This window comes from Colobus angolensis, unplaced genomic scaffold (assembly GCF_000951035.1).
Source record: "Colobus angolensis palliatus isolate OR3802 unplaced genomic scaffold, Cang.pa_1.0 Scaffold23, whole genome shotgun sequence".
In the NCBI taxonomy this organism is placed as follows: domain Eukaryota; kingdom Metazoa; phylum Chordata; class Mammalia; order Primates; family Cercopithecidae; genus Colobus; species Colobus angolensis.
In genome coordinates this window covers 15,215,015-15,234,810 of record NW_012115488.1, presented here as the reverse complement: position 1 = coordinate 15,234,810, position 19,796 = coordinate 15,215,015, and the positions used below count along the sequence as shown (strand labels likewise).

General features: G+C 39.3%; 1 protein-coding gene across 2 annotated transcripts in view; it reads left to right on the top strand.

Annotated features, from left to right (window-relative positions):
• Window positions 1–4,371: 4,371 nt before the first annotated feature.
• The window catches only part of PCSK1 (proprotein convertase subtilisin/kexin type 1), a 43,704-nt gene continuing 28,279 nt past the window's right edge, over window positions 4,372–19,796 (top strand). Inside the window, exons 1-6 of one of the 2 annotated variants that reach the window (XM_011944292.1) lie at window positions 4,372–4,449; window positions 5,461–5,654; window positions 9,201–9,305; window positions 13,062–13,172; window positions 15,491–15,637; window positions 16,950–17,026. In XM_011944292.1, coding sequence (XP_011799682.1) covers window positions 5,475–5,654; window positions 9,201–9,305; window positions 13,062–13,172; window positions 15,491–15,637; window positions 16,950–17,026 — 620 coding nt within the window. In that variant the 5' untranslated portion in view covers window positions 4,372–4,449; window positions 5,461–5,474. Of the gene's footprint in view, window positions 4,450–5,235; window positions 5,655–9,200; window positions 9,306–13,061; window positions 13,173–15,490; window positions 15,638–16,949; window positions 17,027–19,796 lie in introns of those variants that run through there. The other variant, XM_011944291.1, reaches the window with a different exon arrangement.

Sequence of the window (19,796 nt, the reverse complement as noted above, 5' to 3'; positions counted from 1 at the left end):
ACTGAATAGTACTCTTCAAAAGTTTTAAGGTTGTGAGAGACAAAGATAAAATATCCCAGTTTGGAGGAGACATAATAACCAAATGCAATAGGGAGTCTTAATTGAACACTTGACCTTAAAAAAAGATGTATTAATAGAACAATTGGAAAAATATAAAGGTCTATAAATGAGCTAAGGATATTGTACCAATGTTAATGTTTTGGTTTAACTAATAGTACTATGGTTGCACAAGATGTAAACCCCTGGGAAAGGCGCATGGATGGTATACACAAGCTTTGTGTACTGTTTTTTCTTAATTTTCTGTAAATATAAAGTTATTTCAAAATAAAAAGTTGGAAATATAAATTAGCTTTTTTTAGTTGGCCAACTATACTGTATTCCATTCTGGGTGCCCCATTTAAAAAAAATTCTGTTATAAGATCCTATCTGGACAAGAGCAAGCAGAATGCCAAAGTCTTAAAAAGGTTGAGGATGTTTAACCTAGAGCAGAAAAAAGTTAGGCAAGATATAACAACCTGCCTTCAAAGTATGAATCGCTATCATGTATAAAAGAGATTGAGACTTGTCAGTGTGGTACTAGAGGGCAAAATTAGCATGTTTGACTGGAGGTAGTAATGAGGAAAGGTTTTATAGTGTCATTATAAGGAAGGACTTTGTAACCATTTACGCCAATCCATACCAAAGAATGGGTTGCTTTGGGAGACCAAGAATTGCCTAACAACTTGATAAGAAATATCACAGAGGAGTGTCATGTATACCAGGCGTATTAACTAGATCAGTGCTTCTCAAACTTTAATTGAGTATGAATCACTATGGACTCATTAACAATGCAGATTCTGATTCAGTAGTTCTGAGGTAGGGGCTGAGGGTCTGCATTTCCAACAAGCTTCCAAGTGATGCCTATAATGCTGGTATGTGGACAAGACTTTGAGAAGCAAGGAGCTGTATAATATTCAAGGTCATTTTTCAATACTAAAGTCTATGATTCTTATAGAAAAACATACATCAGGAGCAGAGAAAGGAGTTATGTGCTGAGATTTTAATATGAAAACGACAATGTTTGAGAGCATAAAGGAAGCAAGAGCATTGCCTGCAAGCAGAAGCAGGGATGCTCTGAAACTCAGTAAATGCATATTTTAAAAGAACCTGTTAAAGAAAGAACCTAAATACTTGTATATGGCCACACTTAATTATCCATTTTCATTAGAAAAGATCAATAATTTTTAGCAAGTGGAATTTATGGCACTCACTGCTTCACTTTTAATAATTCAATTCAATATTAAATTCAAGATTTTGTGTTTATCTAGTTCATTGAGCAAAAGTCCTTCATAATTATTCATCTACCTCAAAGCCTTGGCAGTGTATAGACTTTGCTTTGTTACTCTTTTACTTCCATTTCTATAGGTCATAGCATCCCAACCAGTACAGTTAAAGATGTCCCTCAAGATATTTGGTCTTCTCATCACTTGGGAAGGCCAGGTGAGTAGCTTGTTGCTGAACTCTTGGAACTCAACCAAGCCATGTCCACCACCTTGATGCTGTATTTACTTCAGCAACCTGCTGCAAACATGTCTATTTCCATCATGTGAAAAGTGTCTGTGGATCTGGTGGAGGAGTTCATATTCTAAGTACTTACTTGGCATGGCACGCCCACCAAAATTTGGTCATGGGAGGAGATATCATGAGAAAGTAATTCAGGGACTTCTGGCAGGTATATCTTTAAGTGAGAACTCCAATATCAGTTTTTTGTGTATACTAGATACTTTTCTCAATTTGTGGTAAAGTTGGTAGATGGTAACTTCTCTAAAAAGTGTGTGTATTTTCCAACTTATAATTTCAATATTATTTTGTCATACTTGACCTGTAAAATTTAGGTGGATTCTGAATCTATATGCATTCTCATATAAAGCTCCAATGATAAATTTGTCAAGAAAATAAGAAGACTGTTACATTATTTAAAATAGAATCTTACAAAAAAGTTTCATTGACAGCAGCTATTAAGAATATAAAAAGATCATTTGTAATTAAAATGTTTTAATTAGAAATGACATATAGCCTTTTGAGCATAAAACTTCAAATAAAAACATATTGGTGAAAGCATATTCAGATTTCTCAATTTAATGTTATTAATGTGCAATTAATGTATTGCCCAAAATGTTATATTTTATTTTGTTATATAATTATAGCACATAAAGAAAATGTTATGAATTTCTTCACCCAGCTCCATACAGATGTCTTCAAATTTCCTTCAGTTTACCTCAGTGTGCCACAGAAATGTTGTTATTTTCTATGTTGGAAAACACTGCTATAGGTAGGTTTGCCCATATAATGTGTTCTGCTACCAAAAATCTTCTAGTTTAATTACAGACTAATTCGTTACACCTTTGAGTTAGTGTGCATTTACTGTTACCCACAGCAAACAGGTAAGTCTACATAATAACTGGAAAATATTAAACCTATGTTATTTCCTTATCCATTCTTTAACATCTCTTGAAAATCTAGGAATATTATTCTGTTATTCTGTGGGTCTAGAAATGTTCTTTTTCTTGGCCCAAAAGGTGACACTGTGTCCACTTTGTGATAAATATTGAGTAAATTGTTTAGTAAGCTCAGGGGTATATATTTCATTTCATAATAACAAAATGTTTTAAACATTTGTTTCCTAAGACTAAAGAGCTATGGTGATCTATAGATCTCTTTTGAGCATATTCTTACTTCCTGCTCATAGTAGCTTCTTTTACTTTCCAAGAAATCTTAATGAATGCTCAGCTGTATCACTGGGCATTTGTGAGCATCATGAAAGGCATGGCACTCACTTGATAACTTATAATGGAAACACATCCTCTTTAGTTTCTGGAGTATCTGGTTTTCTATATGAATTAATCACATGAATCAAATGCTATTAAGACAAACTTAAGGGTGATAATTGGCTCTTCCAATTTATAATATGAAATATAACAGTGATGGGCCTGGAGGTCACTACCATGGTCTACAAATCAGGATAGGACTAGTCCTTGATAAAAAAGTTAAAATGGATTCTAAATCTACTTACACCTCTAGTCTTGGCAGAAATTTATTTCTTCTGCATGCCAGAAGTTCTGGCAAAGAGGTTCATAGGATAAAAATCAGACAATAACAGATTAAGTTACTGATATATGTATTGTGTTGATGAGGATAGTATCTTCTTTTTGTGAGAGTTTACTTTGCCCTATTAGGTATATAAACCAAATGTTTATTCCAGGCTTATATGGTGCTCCATTTAAGACAAATGTCTCATTAATGAGAGAAACACTGACCCTATTGCCAACACTCTGCCAAATTGATTTACTTGAACAATAATAAGAAAGGGACAAAAATATGTTCCTCCTCTGACACATCTACCGTTATAAAACATTTGCCCTGGGCTTCTCTTGCCTTGCTAGTGCACAGTTAGCATCTGTCTGCTGTGAGAATGAAACACCCTTGAGAGCTAGAGGCCACAACTCAGGCTGAGGTGTGAAGGGAAAAGAAGACAGCTTACCCAGCCATCAACATTCACACATGTAGATTTACAGAACAGACAACAAAGCTATCAATCGGAGCCCATTCCATTTCATCTCATGTGAGTTACATTATTGTAAAACACTTAACCATATCACATGGCTTACTAACATTGGCATTTGTTTTTGTAAAGATGCTTTATGTTTAAAGAAATTATCTAGTGCATATTTTTGCAAACGTGGAGGCAAATGAAAAATTAGCACTACGGAACCCCATCCTCCACCAAGTCTTGTCTCATTTGCTTCTTGTAAGGAACATCTCTTGCATCCTTTCCCCACTTGTTCATAGGCTTTCTTTCCAACCTTCTCCCCTTTCTTCTATTTCTACAGCATAGATCGCGCCCTCAGGCGGTTGAGCTTAAAAAAAAAAATCTTCCCAGGGGCAGCAGGCTCCCTCAATTTCACCTCCCGGCGATTTTACTTTTGGCCTGAGTCCAACACGTTCCCAAGAGCTGGACACAAGTTGTTACGATCATGAACCTAACCACACTCCCCTCTGCGGCCAATTTCCTATTTTGCTGTTCAAAAAAGGGAAAGGCACATATCAAAAGGAAAACAGCTTGGTGCTGGCCAGCTACAGAAGAGTGGACGTCTTTGGTGCTCAGAAGAGAGAGCAGCTCCTGCTGCAGTCCTGCGCGTGTCGCTGTCCAGACCTCGGTGCTGAATACCAGGCATTGGTATCTCTCGCCAGGTTCTATCCCTCAGGGTTCGAACAGGCTCCACCATGGGAGACTGAACTCACTTCCCTAGGGTGAGGGGTGGAGAATTCATTTAGATGTTTGCTTGCTCTCCTCCCACAGGAAACCATTTTTCCACAAAGAGGCATTGTGCATTTTATGGGAAAGTAATGGCACAGCTCCAGTTCAGCACCAAAGTGAAGAGCTCTACTGAGGCAAAATGGAAAGTCAAGGTAAATAAAAACTGCTCTTTCCCTCCCTGAATCAACACAACAGCTTTTGGGACCCTAGATCCCCTTGTTGACAAATTCTTAAAAATGTTTTTTAAAAAATCACATGATTAATCATTTTACTGGTAAACACCGTAAAAGGTGGTAGTGGCGCTGGCTTTGCAGTATCGGAGTATAACTATTGATATTGTTTTACTGAGGTTGAGAAACAAAGGGGAGGAGGAAGTAAACCTGTAAACTAAAGTGTTCGAATGGTTAAAAAATCATTTTTAAAAGTATTGATTTAACATTGTCTCGGAGACATGCTCATTTTCTTAGACAATTTAGAACAGAATTTGGGCAGTAGTAGCTTCCCTTCTTCTCTTTACCCTCCTAGCCTCTCTCTGATTTGAAAGACCTAAGAGTCTTGTTCTTCATAGCAGGTGCTGATACCCAAAGGGCCATTATAAGAATCCTATCGCCTCCCCCATCCCTGCCACACACATGAGTTAATAAATACAGAGAAAATGGATGGAAGGGTGGGAAAGCACTCCCAGCCTTTTATTCTTAGTAGTTATATTCAAATGGGGCACTTCTCTTTGAAAAGTGAAGATGTTTCTCACGGTACAGAATTTATGGGCTGACAAGGAGCAGACTTAACTGATCCCAGCAAACAGTTCCTTCCTTTTCCTAATCCCTGGCTGCTTATTTTAGCCGCTTCTCCGCCCCGCCGGGAATACCATTCAGATCTTAGTCCAGGTAGATCTGACGTCAAGAGATGGCTTTCGTCGATTTGACGTGTAAACACTCATTTCCATTCTGGCTAGGAAGGGCTGGGGCTCCACTCAGCCTGGAGACCGAAGCGCTTCACTGAGCGCTCGCCGCCGCCCAGCCTCTCCTCGCGCTCCTCCTAGCTCTTCGCAGAGCAACCAGGAGCCAGGAGTGGTCCAGAGCCCGAGGGTGGGAAGGGGGAGTCTCTCTGGCTTTTCTCCTATCTTGCTTCTTTTTCCTCTTCCCTTCCCACTCGTGTTCAAGCGAGTGTGTGAGCCATGGAGCGAAGAGCCTGGACTCTGCAGTGCACTGCCTTCGCCCTCTTTTGCGCTTGGTGTGCACTGAACAGTGCAAAAGCGAAAAGGCAATTTGTTAATGAATGGGCAGCGGAGATCCCCGGGGGCCCGGAAGCAGCCTCGGCCATCGCCGAGGAGCTGGGTTATGACCTTTTGGGTCAGGTAAGAGTTTCCACGTTCAAGAAACTTTCTGGGGCCCCAGGGGACTGGCGGGACTGGAGCGCGGTCTTCCAAGTGGGAGCCCCAGGTTGCACTCTCCGGAGCCCAGTGTAGCAAAGAACAAGGAGCTGCTCCCGCTCTAGCCCCTGGCGCGCTTGGAGAGAGAGAAAGCTTGCATTATTTACTGTTTGGGCTGGGCGCAGCCAAGCAGAAGGAAGCCACTGCAGCTGGGTAGGGCTTATGCTTACTGTTGGCCGCTCTGGAATTGAAATCCATTCCCGCGCGGTTTGGAAGAAAAATCCCTCCACGCTTGTTCAGAGAACTTGAGATGCACTCAAGCTCTTACCAACGAAGCGCCCCCGGGAGAATCAGTGCGCTCCATTCCCCGGGACTGAGGCGGTCTGCGTCAGGAGCCGGCTGTTGCCTTCTTTTCAATATGGCAGCATCAGATCCAAGTCCTGATGCAAGGGGCTAAGCAGGCTTGGGGCTGTCCGCCCTGGCAGCCTGTAAGGGCACGCCCAGGGCATTGGAAGAGTGCCAGGTGCTGGGACTGGCGACCAGGAGGTTGGGAGTCCGCGGAGTAGCCTGGGAAGCTGGGGGAGAAATGGTGGGTGAGAGACACGGGACCATCTATCTCCGTACCCCTCTGGGGAGCCCCGGATTTTCGCTGGGAACTTACAAAGTCCAAGCTTCGTAACTTTGCCCGGCCAGTCCCACTGCAGGGTCGAGATGCCGAACTGACTGTGGGAAAGGGATCTATTTCTTTCTTGTTCTTCAGCTAAGTACGTAATCGTTTTCCGGGGAATTTCAGCTTATTGTTGCCTGTCCAAGTGAAGGCTTGGTCAATAGGTAGCTGGTTGGAGGTGAGTGAGCGTCAAGACATTAAGTGGGAGACTGCTAATAGCTGAGCGATTCCGAGGGGACCCTAGGGAGTGTGACTTCTAAGCTAGAGCTTTCCTTTCCTTGGCTCAGAATCAAGCCCTAGCCCCCTGCTTGGGAAGTTGGTCTGCATTGAAGCGTGGGAGGAGGGAGTTGTAAAACATTTTGGCGCGTTTTTTCTGGAGGTGGTGGTTGAGACGCCGCTGGAGTCACGGATGAGTAATCGGCGGGGGCGTTGGCGATTCTGTAGACCGAACCCGCTGGGGAATTCTCCTGCTCTTGCTGGAGGCTTCATTCTCAACTTTATAAACGAAATTGTCTTTGAAATGCCCGGCAGGAAAATCTATGCAGATTGGCTTCCTGGTGTCCCAGCAGCAGATGAGTCTTTTGATTTTGGCCAGCCCTTGCCCTCGTGCCAGGCTCCGTGTTAGGGGCTGAGGAATAAGAGGAGGGATAAAACGCTCTCAAGTAATCAAGAATCTAGAGGAGACTAGCTTAGAGATTAATGATTGCAACTGATAGTAATTTGTGTAATAATAAAAGTTGTTCTTGAAGTCTCAATATTCATTGGTTGAAGGAATGAAAGTAGTAGGGAATTTGAGAGGGGTGAATGAAAACTGCCTAAAGGAGGAAATATTTGCACGGGGAAGAGGAGTCAGAGATTGCCAGGAGAACATAATGAGATTGGAGAAGACAGTCTAGGCGTGGAAAACAGCTTGTGGGAAAACAGTGAGACATAATACAGTTTAGTAGTAAGTCTGGGAATTGCACGCAATTATTAGGAATTTTTGAGACCCAAAGAGAGCATGAGTAGCAGATGACATTGTGCTGGTGGATACTGTGGGCATCATAAAAATCATGTATGTCCTATAGGGGTAGACACTGGGGATTTAATTGTGTATTCCTTGAGCAGCTACTGAAAGGCTAAATAGTACTGGTAACTGTGTAGGAGGAGACTGGGGAAGACAGCAAAAACTAAATCTCTCTTCTTTTTCCCACCTGTTAGCTCTAGGCATGTATCTAAACCTAGACCATTCAATGTGAAAATTGCTTTTCAAAACAAATAAACATAAATATTAATACTAAAAAACAATACATCATCATTCTTGGGAGGATCTTTGGGTAAGGGATAGCATAGTCACAAAAGCATTAACAAATAGTGGGGGAAAACCATCTATATTTATATATGATTTACAATGCTATCTTTCCTCTATCCACTTTTAGTTAAAACGGTATTACTGACAAAAGTTTTAAAACAAACAACAAAAATTATTTTATTAGAATAATAATTATTTGTAGAAGACTGATAGCACGTTCCTGGTTCTCCTTATTTCTCTTTTTGTTTAATATTACTAAAATTACACAAATTTAGCATTACTATATTGGGTACCTTATTGCCTCAGGATAAAGCTTGGATTAAGGTAGGGACAAGAAGAAAAACCAGTTGACAGCAGAGAAAACAGAGCTAAGCACTGGTGATCTTTTTCTATGGCTGCTGATTTCTCTCCCCAATTCCATCCACAGCTTATAGGAAGATTCACTGAGATTCAGGCTTGGAGCAGGGCCTAAGCTTCTCTATTTTAAAATTCTCTAGGTGATGAGAATCACCAATTTAAAGAATGTGTTTCTTCTGTAATATACTGTTGTCAATTGTTTGTTTCTTAATTTTAAAAATGTAGGGTTATCTAGAGGATTTGGTAGCTTCAAATTTAGTGCTGAGTAAAGGGAGACTAGTTCAAAAGGATAATGAATATAGTTCTAAATGAACCAAAGGTGTCAATAGCTACCCAGAGAAGTATACATACTCTTAAGTGGAACACCTGCCCTAAATGTAGCATGTTCTTTTCTGAAAGCCTTGAATTAGTGGGAAATCAAATGGTCACTAATAGTGGCTAATAACAATTCATCACTATGAATTCAATGGCTACATTTCATAAAAACAATAATTTATTTTAGTGGAAAGTGGCACTGACCATAGATAGTATCCCAGGTGTTTGCCTGCTTACCACAAATAATTGTTCTTTTAACAGATATATTTGATCAAATGAGCATTTTAATATGATATTGTCACACACAAAAAAACATGTATTTCCTCCAATGTGTATAAAATAGAATCATCACTAGTCTCCTACTGTGAGCTAGTGAGTATACTGTGAGCTCAAGCAGTAGTATTCTGAGGGTCATCTTAAGACCTCTACCAGTGCCTTCTTCATGAAGAATGTGGATGAAGCTGGAGGCCATTATTGTTGGCAAACTAACACAGGAACAGAAAACCAAATACTGGATGTTCTCACTCAAAAGTGAGAGCTAAATGATGAGAGCACATAAATACATAGAGGGGAACAGCACATACTGGGGCCTTTTGGAGGGTGGAGGGTGGGAGAAGGGAAGGGATCAGGAAAAATAACTAACAGGTATTAGGCTTAATACCTGGGTGATGAAATAATCTGTACAAAAAAAAAATGACATAAGTTTGTCTATGTAACAAACTTGTACTTGTACCCCAGAACTTAACATTAAAGTTAAAAAAAGAAAAGAAAAATATTAACTTCAGATACAAGGAATGTGCTTAATAAAAGTTGCCTACCTCTAAGTTAGCTGAGTTTTAAACTAGTCCATATATACTTGTTTGGGAAAGTGGATATTTATTTTATTTCTTTCGTTTTATAGATTGGTTCACTTGAAAATCACTACTTATTCAAACATAAAAACCACCCCAGAAGGTCTCGAAGGAGTGCCTTTCATATCACTAAGAGATTATCTGATGATGATCGTGTAAGTGTTGTACATTTGTCTTCAAACCAATACTCTAACTTACCTGCTTTCTTTATGATTTCTAATAAGAACAGAAGCATTTTGCAAATGTGATTCTTTTCTATTGTGATCAAGATTGTTTATCAGTAATGTTTCTAATTTCTTTCCATAAAATTATAATTGCACATAATAATAACAAGATTGGATTGAATGGGTTGAGCTAAAGTTAATTTTACACATATATATGCACTTTAATTATATAATTACATAAGTATCTAAAGTTAATTTTATATGTACACTCACAAATTCAGTCTAAGAGCATGAAAGTGAATGTTTAAAATGAGGGGGCAACACTAATAAAAATGTTTGACAATACAATCAATCAACAGCCTCTTATTAGGTACCTATTATGTACCAAACATTTTAATACCAATGTGAGCTCAAAGAAATACATGAGCCTTACTTTCAATAACATTTCAGCATAACTGAAAAAAAAAAGTCTATTATTTCTATTTGGTTTTGCTGTATAAGGAGCTAGTGTTTATGAGGGAACTGTAAATCCATGTCTTCATGAGACAAATGTTTCCATAAATATTCTATTGTTGGATCCAAACCATTTGATTTCTTTTCATCCTAGTTTGTATCTTGGTTCAATGATTAGGTAACAGCAGAAAATGTACAGAATAAATACAGGTAAATAAGGTAGAGGCAATTTGAATATATAGCTAATGTACTTATTGATTTTGAATTCTATTTTCAAGGTGAACAAACATATCAGAAAATGTTGACTATGTTGGGAGTATTGTAATTTTCATACAGTGTTGCCTTTTCTCAAGGATATGCCATACTGGAAGAAATTTATCCTGATTCCAATTTACACTGATATCTTGATATCTGTGTACATGATTTTTGTTACCTAGGACACCCTGGAGAATTATGGTGAGAGATCCTCTTGGTGAGAGAATTAAAAACATCCTTTCAACTTTCCGGCCGGGCGCCGTGGCTCACGCCTGTAATCCCAGCACTTTGGGAGGCCGAGGCGGGAGGATCATGAGGTCAGGAGATCGAGACCACGGTGAAACCCCGTCTCTACTAAAAATACAAAAAATTAGTGGGGCGCGGCGGCGGCGCCTGTAGTCCCAGCTACTCCGGAGGCTGAGGCAGGAGAATGGCGTGACCCGGAAGGCGGAGCTTGCAGTGAGTGGCGCCACTGCACTCCAGCCTGGGCGACAGAGAGATGCTGTCTCAAAAAAAAAAAAAAAATGCTTTCAACTTCCCAGGGGGGGAAAAGAAAATGTATATATATGCATATATATATATACGTATACATGTGTGTATGTGTGTATATATGTATGTATATATACATATATGTATATCTATGTATGTATATATACATATATGTATATCTATGTATATATGTATGTATATATGAGACAGAAATAAATATATGTATTTGACATATATATGACAGAAAGGTGATAGAACTGTTGAAAGTAGACGGAATTCATGAGGCCTGTAAAATAATTTGCTGTTTTATTCATTCTGAAATGGATAGCATTTTAAAAAGGAGAAGAAAAAGACAAATTATGAGGGTGAGGAATGGGAATGACCTGGGTCACCAGTGTTGGAATGTAAAACAGCCACATCCTGACAAACAGTGCTGTGTTAGGACCACGGACAGTGACCCTATAGCTCATCAATACCCATTGCTAGCTCTTATCAAGTTATTGCTTGATGTGGAAGACCAAATCAAAGGCGCTAGACCTTATTACAGAAGTTTCTTGTCCACTGAGGTCTTCCCTTACTCACTTCAAGGCAGATGGCTCATTGCGTGTGGGCTCTGAAAAGCAGAACAACTTCCAGCACTCTGGCTAGGCTTAGTCCCCCGGCTAAGCAGGAGAGAGATTTCCTTCTTTGCCTAAATGCATGCCCAAACTGCATGCCCATTAATGCACATAGAAGTCAAACTGACCTGTCTTTTCATTTTCATAGGAGAAAATTGGACAGAATAGAGCATACCTAACTGTTATTCTTACTCAAAGTATCTTATGAAAATGAAGATGGCCCATTCTACTCTTTATACATCCCCTTGATAGCTGATTTTTTCGGGGAATCTTAAGACATGTATGGAAAAAAGCTAAGAATTTAGTCTCCAGCACAGGTACAACTTTGTAAAAAGTTAGCCCAAGAATAATTTTATTTTAGGAAGCAGTCTAGGACCACAGAAACTTGCATTGGAAGGTTGAAGTAGATGATCTTTAATGCTCTTTCCAGATCAAAAGTATTATTTATAATTAAGTACATGATACCTATTATGCATAAGAGAAAGACACTACCAATTTTCCTCTATTCCATTCAGCCTGCTCTTCTAGAGATTAATATGTGATTCTGAGTTAATGACATTAATCATAACACTGTTTTCTACAATCGGATGTTTATCTGATCAGATGGCAGATACAAGATGCCTCCTCTTGTATCCCATTTCTAAAAAATTGCTCTTGGTTTTCATTTTATTGCTCTTTTTTGATGGAAGATAATATTCTTTCAAATCAGCTCTGTGAAATGCAGCAATAGTTCATCTTTACAAGTCTATTAATAAAATCTCCAAGTGTAAGTGACCCTCTACCTCAAAGATTAGTACTTATGCCCTAGCAGTCAGCTTCCAGAGATCAACTCAGATGATGGGCAGCATTCCAAGCATTGAGGTATTTTAAGCCAAAACAATTAAGCTTGAAAATACAAGCACTTTAAAAATAAATCATAGTGACTAATTTCTAGCTTTCAAGTTCTTCCCATTATTTTTAATAGGTTTGCAGTACATTTTTAATTGAAAATTCAGGGCAGTCTTATTGGATGGTTTTATCCTTCAGTTGCAGATTATTTTTCAGTTTTTATTTTTGGAGCTGATTCATGAGTACTCTCACGTTAACAATATTCCACCACACACTGAATTGTCATCATGCATTGAACAGAAAAGATGTGTTTGGGGTATGAAATAGTCATGTTGCCAAGAAAAATAAGAATATAGAATTATCTTATAATGAATATAACTACAAGGCAGTCCCTCACTCTCTTAGGGCTTCAAGTATAATAGGATTATGCTGTAAATATGGACCAGGTAATTTTCATATTGTCAGATCTCTTTGCATAATACATGAGACTGAATTAATGGTAAGTGTGCGTGCTCAGTAGTGCTATTCATCACCCAAGATATGTTTCTCATATTAAGTACTTTTAAGCAGAGGTCGAAGCACAGGGGAGGGATAGTTTCACATTTGCATGGATACAATGCCATTCTTACTTTATAAAATATTTGCAATTTCTACCTTTTGTATGTAAGGAAAGAGAAATTAATCTATAAGAACATTATAACAGCAGTCTCTTGGCTTGTTGACTTAATCCATAAAAGCAGACAAATTTTCAGCCATGGAGCCCTGAAACCTCAATATAAAAATGAGTATTATGGTCCATTTGCTGATGAAAGCAGACTGAACTTTTGCTTCCACTGAAACCACAATGTAAATAATTTGAGGGAATTATCATTTCACTGACTGCTTCTCCTCCCCCTAAAGGTGCACTTTACTGTAATAGAGGAAACGTTCATCTCCCCAGTGGGCAATCCCTTCTTCTCACTGAGGTGCCAGTTTGATCTGTAGTCAAATGAAAATATTGCAGAGCTGCCTGAACTCTGCTAGGAAGGGTACTGGAGATAGTTAGAGGAAAGATACAGAAGTAGATATTTGACTTTTGATTTTCTTGCTATAAAAATCCTTGTAGGTGATATGGGCTGAACAACAGTATGAAAAAGAAAGAACTAAACGTTCAGCTGTAAAGGACTCAGCACAAAATCTCTTCAATGATCCCATGTGGAATCAGCAATGGTACTTGGTAAGTACCTACAGAAGGACTATGTGGGTGAGACCTGGGACCTGGCTTCTTTATATTGTTACATTTGCAACAAGGATTTTTTTTTTTTTTTTTTTAATGATGGAGGATTTCATAGGAAGCTATCTTGTCTGGAGATTAGGGCTGATGGGACCTTCTTGATCTGTCTCTTCTGTTTTACTGAGTAAGGATGTCGGAAACAGATATCTTTAGCTGCTGTGAAAAAATAGGTTGTATTTTTTATCTTCTTAAGTTTATTTGGGGTAAGTGCAGAAAAATCATGTCTTGCAGGTTAGGGGTTCCAAAAACAGTACTTATGGCAAAAATCTCATTTGGTTAAAGTTATTCTTTAGAACCCTTTAAAGCACTCACAGAGTATAGTGAACATAATTTGGCATATACATCCCTGAATGACAATTCTTATATGACACAGATGAGAATCTCTGAAAGAGGCTAAAAGAAGGAACACAAGAAAAGTCTATTGCAAATGTCTGAACTTGCAAACCATTCTACCTTTAAGATAGTTACCAAATCCTTGAGTGGAGAAATTGTTAAGTGTTGCTGTCTACCTGCAGGGTGTCCTCTCTTCTGTTTAATGTTATGTCTGTATGGTAGTAATATAGGCTAATAGAAGGATTTGTTGTGAGAATGTTATAAAAGATTATTTCTCTTGAAAAACACAAGCTAAGACTTAGATACTCTCGTTGCATAATGGATGGAAAAGGGGATCCGTTTCTTTTGACACTATCTTCTCTCTCTTTCTTTTCTTCCTTTCTTCCTTCCTTCCTTTTCTTTTTTCTTTTCTTTTTTTTTTTTTTGCAGAGTTTTGCTCTTGTTGCCCAGGCTGGAGTGCAATGGCATGATTTCAGTTCACTGCAACCTCTGCCTCCCAGCTTCAAGCGATTCTCCTACTTCAGCCTCTGGAGTAGCTTGGATTACAGATGCCCGCCACCATGCCCAGCTAATTTTTGTATTTTTAATAGAGACAGGGTTTTGTCACATTGGTCAGGCTGGTCTCGAACTCCTGACCTCGGGTGATCCACCTGCCTCGGCCTCCCAAAGTGCTGGTATTACAGGCATGAACCACCGCATCCGGCCTCTTGCCACTGTCTTAAGTATTTGCTCATTGCAGCAGAAGAGACTTATCAGTTAACACTTGTTGTGCATTTCCTGTGTGACGAACACGATTCTAAAATGTTTGATATGAATTAATTCATTTTGTTCTCATGATTATCTGTGTTATAGAAATAGTACTTATGCTCATGTAACAGATGGAAAAACAGAGATATTGGAAAGTAGAATAATTTGCCAAAATCCGTGGCTGCTAGTGGTGGGACCATAATTCATGACTCCAGAGTCTATACTCTTAACAACCACAGTCTAAAATTGCTCCTACAATTGACATAAAGGCCTTCTTCTCTGACTTTGGCCAACAGTCTGTTGGCCAAACAATTCCAGCCTCCTGTGATTCAGCTTCATACCAGCCTGGTAAATACTTGTCACCCCACTCCCCCAACCTCTTTATGGGGAGGAGGGCACAACAGCAAGAGGGCAGTTCCTTCACTGACACTTTTGATTGTGGTTATTTATAGATTTCTTAATGACCCTTTCACCAGGTACCTGGTATTCTTTTACTGTCTCTCTCTCACAGGCTTAGAAATGTGCTTGTATCTGTGTTCTCTTGCTACCCAACTTATCTCCTGTACAATCCTACACACTGACTATCAGAAAATGTATTTGAAAAGCAAAACCCTGAATCTACTCTCACAGATACCCCCTAAATCACTCATACTTAAAAATAGGCAATTACATTGCAATTCCTGAGGCAATCAAGTCTCCTGAGCATTCCAGGTTCTGCTTTTTCTTTTAGATGAAAAATTCTAAAACATTCATGAACGACTATGCACCAGGCAATATAATGAGAGCTCAATATGGCAATGGAGAATCAGTATGTGGGGGGAGATGAAAACATCGACTATCAAATAGAGTTTCCATAGATGAAAGGGTTGAGCATGTTATTATAAATGAAAGACATTTAGGGATAAAATTCTTCAAAGTCATGTAGTTCAAAGAGAAGGAGCACAGGTGATTCATCTTTTCAAGTGATGTCCATTTGGGACAATTGGGAGAAGAGCAGCACTCTGGGGGTTCATTTGGCCCTACTCTCAACTTTGTTTTTTCATTTCACTGAATTGGCTTCTTCTAAAGAGTAGAGTGACCCAAGGAAAAAGAAAGATGGGTCCCCAGGTTGGAACTTAAGTGCCCATTTTGTAGCAAGCCAATTATGATTTTACAAATGCTTCTTTGTTTTTCTTTACCAGCAAGATACCAGGATGACGGCAGCCCTGCCCAAGCTGGACCTTCATGTGATACCTGTTTGGCAAAAAGGCATTACAGGCAAAGGAGTTGTTATCACCGTACTGGATGATGGTTTGGAGTGGAATCACACGGACATTTATGCCAACTATGTAAGTGTGTGCCTTCTCATGACTGACTTAGGGAGCTGTCTGTGCAGACACACAGTTAGGGCTTTCCTTCTTTTCAAGGGGATGCTGCTGTGGTGTCAGTCCCTGGGATTATGGGCCAAGGTTTTCTTCCTAGCTTACATGAATTTATTTTGTACCAGTAGGCACTGAAATAATTCAGTGGGATCAAAAATTGTACAAAAGTATATGTGTTGGGAGAAGGAGGGGCAGTGCCTACACCAATTAAGTTACCAAAATCCGATGACTTTGAGTTGCTGAGTGTTTGGGGCATTAAAGTAATCAAATCAAGCCCCTTGCCTGAGATCATTTCCATAGTTTCCCTCCTCACCTCTTTTATGAGTCTATATCCCTGACATTGTAAAATTATATAAATGTGATTCCTTCCATGCAAATCCAAAGTGAATAACACACAATGCACCTATGCCAAGCTGAGAAAGGAAAAGTTTTCTAGAAATGGGAAAATAAATAAAAAACCAATTTGTTTCATTTTTTATGGAGTTCATAATATAATATGAACACCATCATATATCTTAGGTCTTTAGATCAGGAGGCTGGTGTTTCATCTTTAACATTATCCCTTGTTTTTCTCTCATCCTTTCCACCTATCAAACATTCCCCGGCTATAATGCCAAGCTAAAGAGCTAAGGAAAAGAGAAGGACAAATAGTAGCACAGAGTAGAAATTAGGAATGATTGAAATATACGGAAAGCATTGAAAAGTAACAGTAATGGTATGTGGGAGGCGTTTAAGTGTAGCTATGGGGTTGGAAAAAGGAGTGGAACCTGGAAGCTTGTCTTTAATTTCAAGCACCCTCTCTCAAATTAAATTACGTTTATTTAGTGTGCCTGGGAGGCTGAAGGAGAACACCATGGACCTGAGTCCCATCCCCAGCCACCTCTTTGCACCTATGTTGATAAGAGAGATGAGTGTCAAAGTATCACTAACTAGCTTTATGGCCTTAGGGAAGTCATTTTAACTTCTCTGGGCCTCAATTTTCTCATCTGAAAACTGAGGTAACTGAACTAAGTAAACTAATTCCTTCCAACTCCAATATCCTATGAGTGTCTGTGAACCATAGGCTTGGTAACATTCACTGAGAATTGAATACTGGCTGTGTTCATCATCTCTGCCTGGTTTGTGGGTATAATAAATATTCAGTGACTCGGCCAGAAACGCTAAAATGCAGGCTTTTGAGCTATCAGCCAGGATGGGAAGGTATAGGGTACCTTGGGAAGTGATGCCTTTTTTTTTTTTTTTTATGATGCCACAGTGTTGTTTTTTGTTGTCTCTTTAGGATCCAGAGGCTAGCTATGATTTTAATGATAATGACCATGATCCATTTCCCCGATACGATCCCACAAATGAGAACAAGTGAGTAAATGTGCAATTGGGTGAAATAAAGTACTTTACAATGCTTTTATCTTGTTTGAGAAAATTATACCATACATTTCATCCACATTCCAACGCTCAGAAAATGTTAATGCACAACATCCATACGACAATATTTTGTTGCTTTTAAAACAGAAACCAAACTTTCTATTTTCATATTCCTGTTAGTTTATAAAACCATATTTTCATTAAACTTCTTACATTATGAAATTCTCCTCTCAAATGTTACTGATTGTTGAAGCTTTAGAAAGAATGTTTGAGACATAAAGAGTACACACTTTAAGCCCATCCCTCCCCTCAATTCCTTTATGAATCTTTTGCTCTTAGCAACATGCTTGATGTTAGTCATGAAAATAAATATATGTAAAGAAATGGATATGAACAATGCCCACAACTTCCGACAATAGCTACAGTCACCCTCACCAGTTCTCTCAGAAAAGCATGGCCAGACTCCAGACAAGAGAAATGCCTCTGAGTTCTGACCCCTGAATCCAACGCAGTCTCCAGGGCATTGAGCCAGCGGGAAGTCTCCTCCAGAGTTCCTGCTGCTATAAGGCCATAGGAAAGAGAGAGGAGACAGCACCCGACTCCCAGATTAACTCTCTCTCCCTTGAAGCCACATTGTGGTGAGAGAGGCCAAGAGCCACAGAGGCCAAGAGCACGATCTTCTAAAGTGAGAGGCAAAAGAAAGGCCCAGAGGCAAGAGACTTTCAACTTCTCTCCTACTCCCAAAGAAACTTCACCCTCTAGGCATGTGGACCCTCAAAGTGTCCATGCCCATGGGAGAAACCTTTGTTCATACCGATGTTCTCACAGACATTAAGGAGACATTCAAACTTTCCTCTTCATTTTCTCTACACAGAAGAGACTTGCACCAAAATGATCAAAACCAAGGTCAAAATTAGGGTTTGCTACTACAAGTGAGGATGGAAAAAGCCAAGCATCTAATAGCTCTTGGTATATGTCACATGAATGCTTCTCTCTTCTCTCTGGATGGCTCTGTCTCTTGGACTGTTACCCAATTTGGGTCAGACATGTCTGTCTCTGTCTCTCTCTCTGCCTCTCTCTCACTTGCTCCCTCCCTCCCTCCCTTATTCTCCCTCAGAACTCCAAAGTGGCTGGTGCAGTAATATGGATCTAAAGTTATTTCTTTCTTTGGGTAGTCCTCCCTCCAGAAAGCCAACAAACCCCAGGATGGGAGGCTGGGGCACATGGACTTGGCCTCAACTTCTGGGTGTTTATTTCTTCCTTGGGGAGAATGGGAGGCTTGTGGATAGTTCAGGGATACGTCTTCTTTCAGTACCATTTATTTCTTTGATGTTGAGTAAAGGGGTTAACTGCAAATACCCCTTAGAGGTGAAAACATTCCAGTAAAAATACAATAGGAACCTCTGGCAGGGGTAACTTTGGAGGAAAGTGAGAGTGTCTTGAGAGCTTACAGCAGACCCTCAGACAAACTTTTCCCTGTAAGTCTGAAGCAGGATAATGCAGGACCAGTAGGGATTTCTACTGTTCTGGGGCACAACCTTGTAATGTAGTTATGGCTTTGCCAATTCCCAGAGGAGAGGGTGACCTGGGGAAATCACTACCTCTCTCTGCCTCTACTCCATTTTCTTCCCCTAAAATGGGTGACGACGTACTTTCTCCCTACGTTTCTTAAATGAACTTCCTGAGGAAATGGGTAATAAGTACTTGGAAGAAAGTACTTGGGAAATCTGTTCCTAGACATTTGAGTGCAGCTGAAGTGACTTAGATGGAGGTACTGGCTCTTTCCTAGGCACTATACGGTCTTTCCAGGCAGAGCCTGAATCTGGCCTCAGGACCCAGTGTGGGTGATAACTTGTGTGATGACTGCATAGTGGGCGAATTCTTGATGAAATGATATTCTCTGGAGTTTCTCCAGTCAGGAGATGGAACACTCAGACCTTCCTCAAAACAAAGGGGATCTCACAGCACAGCACTTTTAATAGTTGTTTTATGCATATGAATGTAATAATTATAATAAAATATAATTTCCCTGACTCAGGGAGCTGCAAAGGCCTCAGGGAAGAAGCCCATATAATGCTATTTGTTTTGTGCCTGAAAGCTCTGAGCTTCCAGATCATAGCCTGCTGTGAACCTTCCACATAGCATTGAGAAAGCATGGCATAGCCCAACAGTTAAGAGCAGACTTGGGAGCCAAATTTAGGTCAAATTTAGATCTGCCACTTAGTAGTTGCGTGATCTTGAGCAAATTATTTAACTTCTTTGTGCTTAAGTTTTATCATCTTTTGAAAAAGAATCTACTTCCTTGAGTTAGAGGTATTAACTGATTTTATATATATATATGTGTGTGTGTGTGTAGAGAGAGAGAGTGAGGTATTAAGTGAGTTTATATATAATGAGTATTACATAACATATGTAATACTTCATTGAGTTAGAGGTTTTAAGTGAGGTTATATATATATATCATTTAATATATATACATATAAACTCACTGAATACCTCTATCTCTATCTATATCTGTCTATCTAGCATTTAAACAATCGATTTGTTTAAAAATTATTCCATAAGATAGTTTAAATACTACCCTTATTCTGGTTAAAATATTCTTGTCACACATGTTATTTAAGCCATATATGTGTATGTGTGTGTATCTATCTATCTATCTATGGCTTAAATAACATGTGCGACAAGGATATTTGGCTTGGGCATACATACATATATGGCTTGGACACTGGTACATAAAAAAGTTAAATAAGTGTTTGCTGTG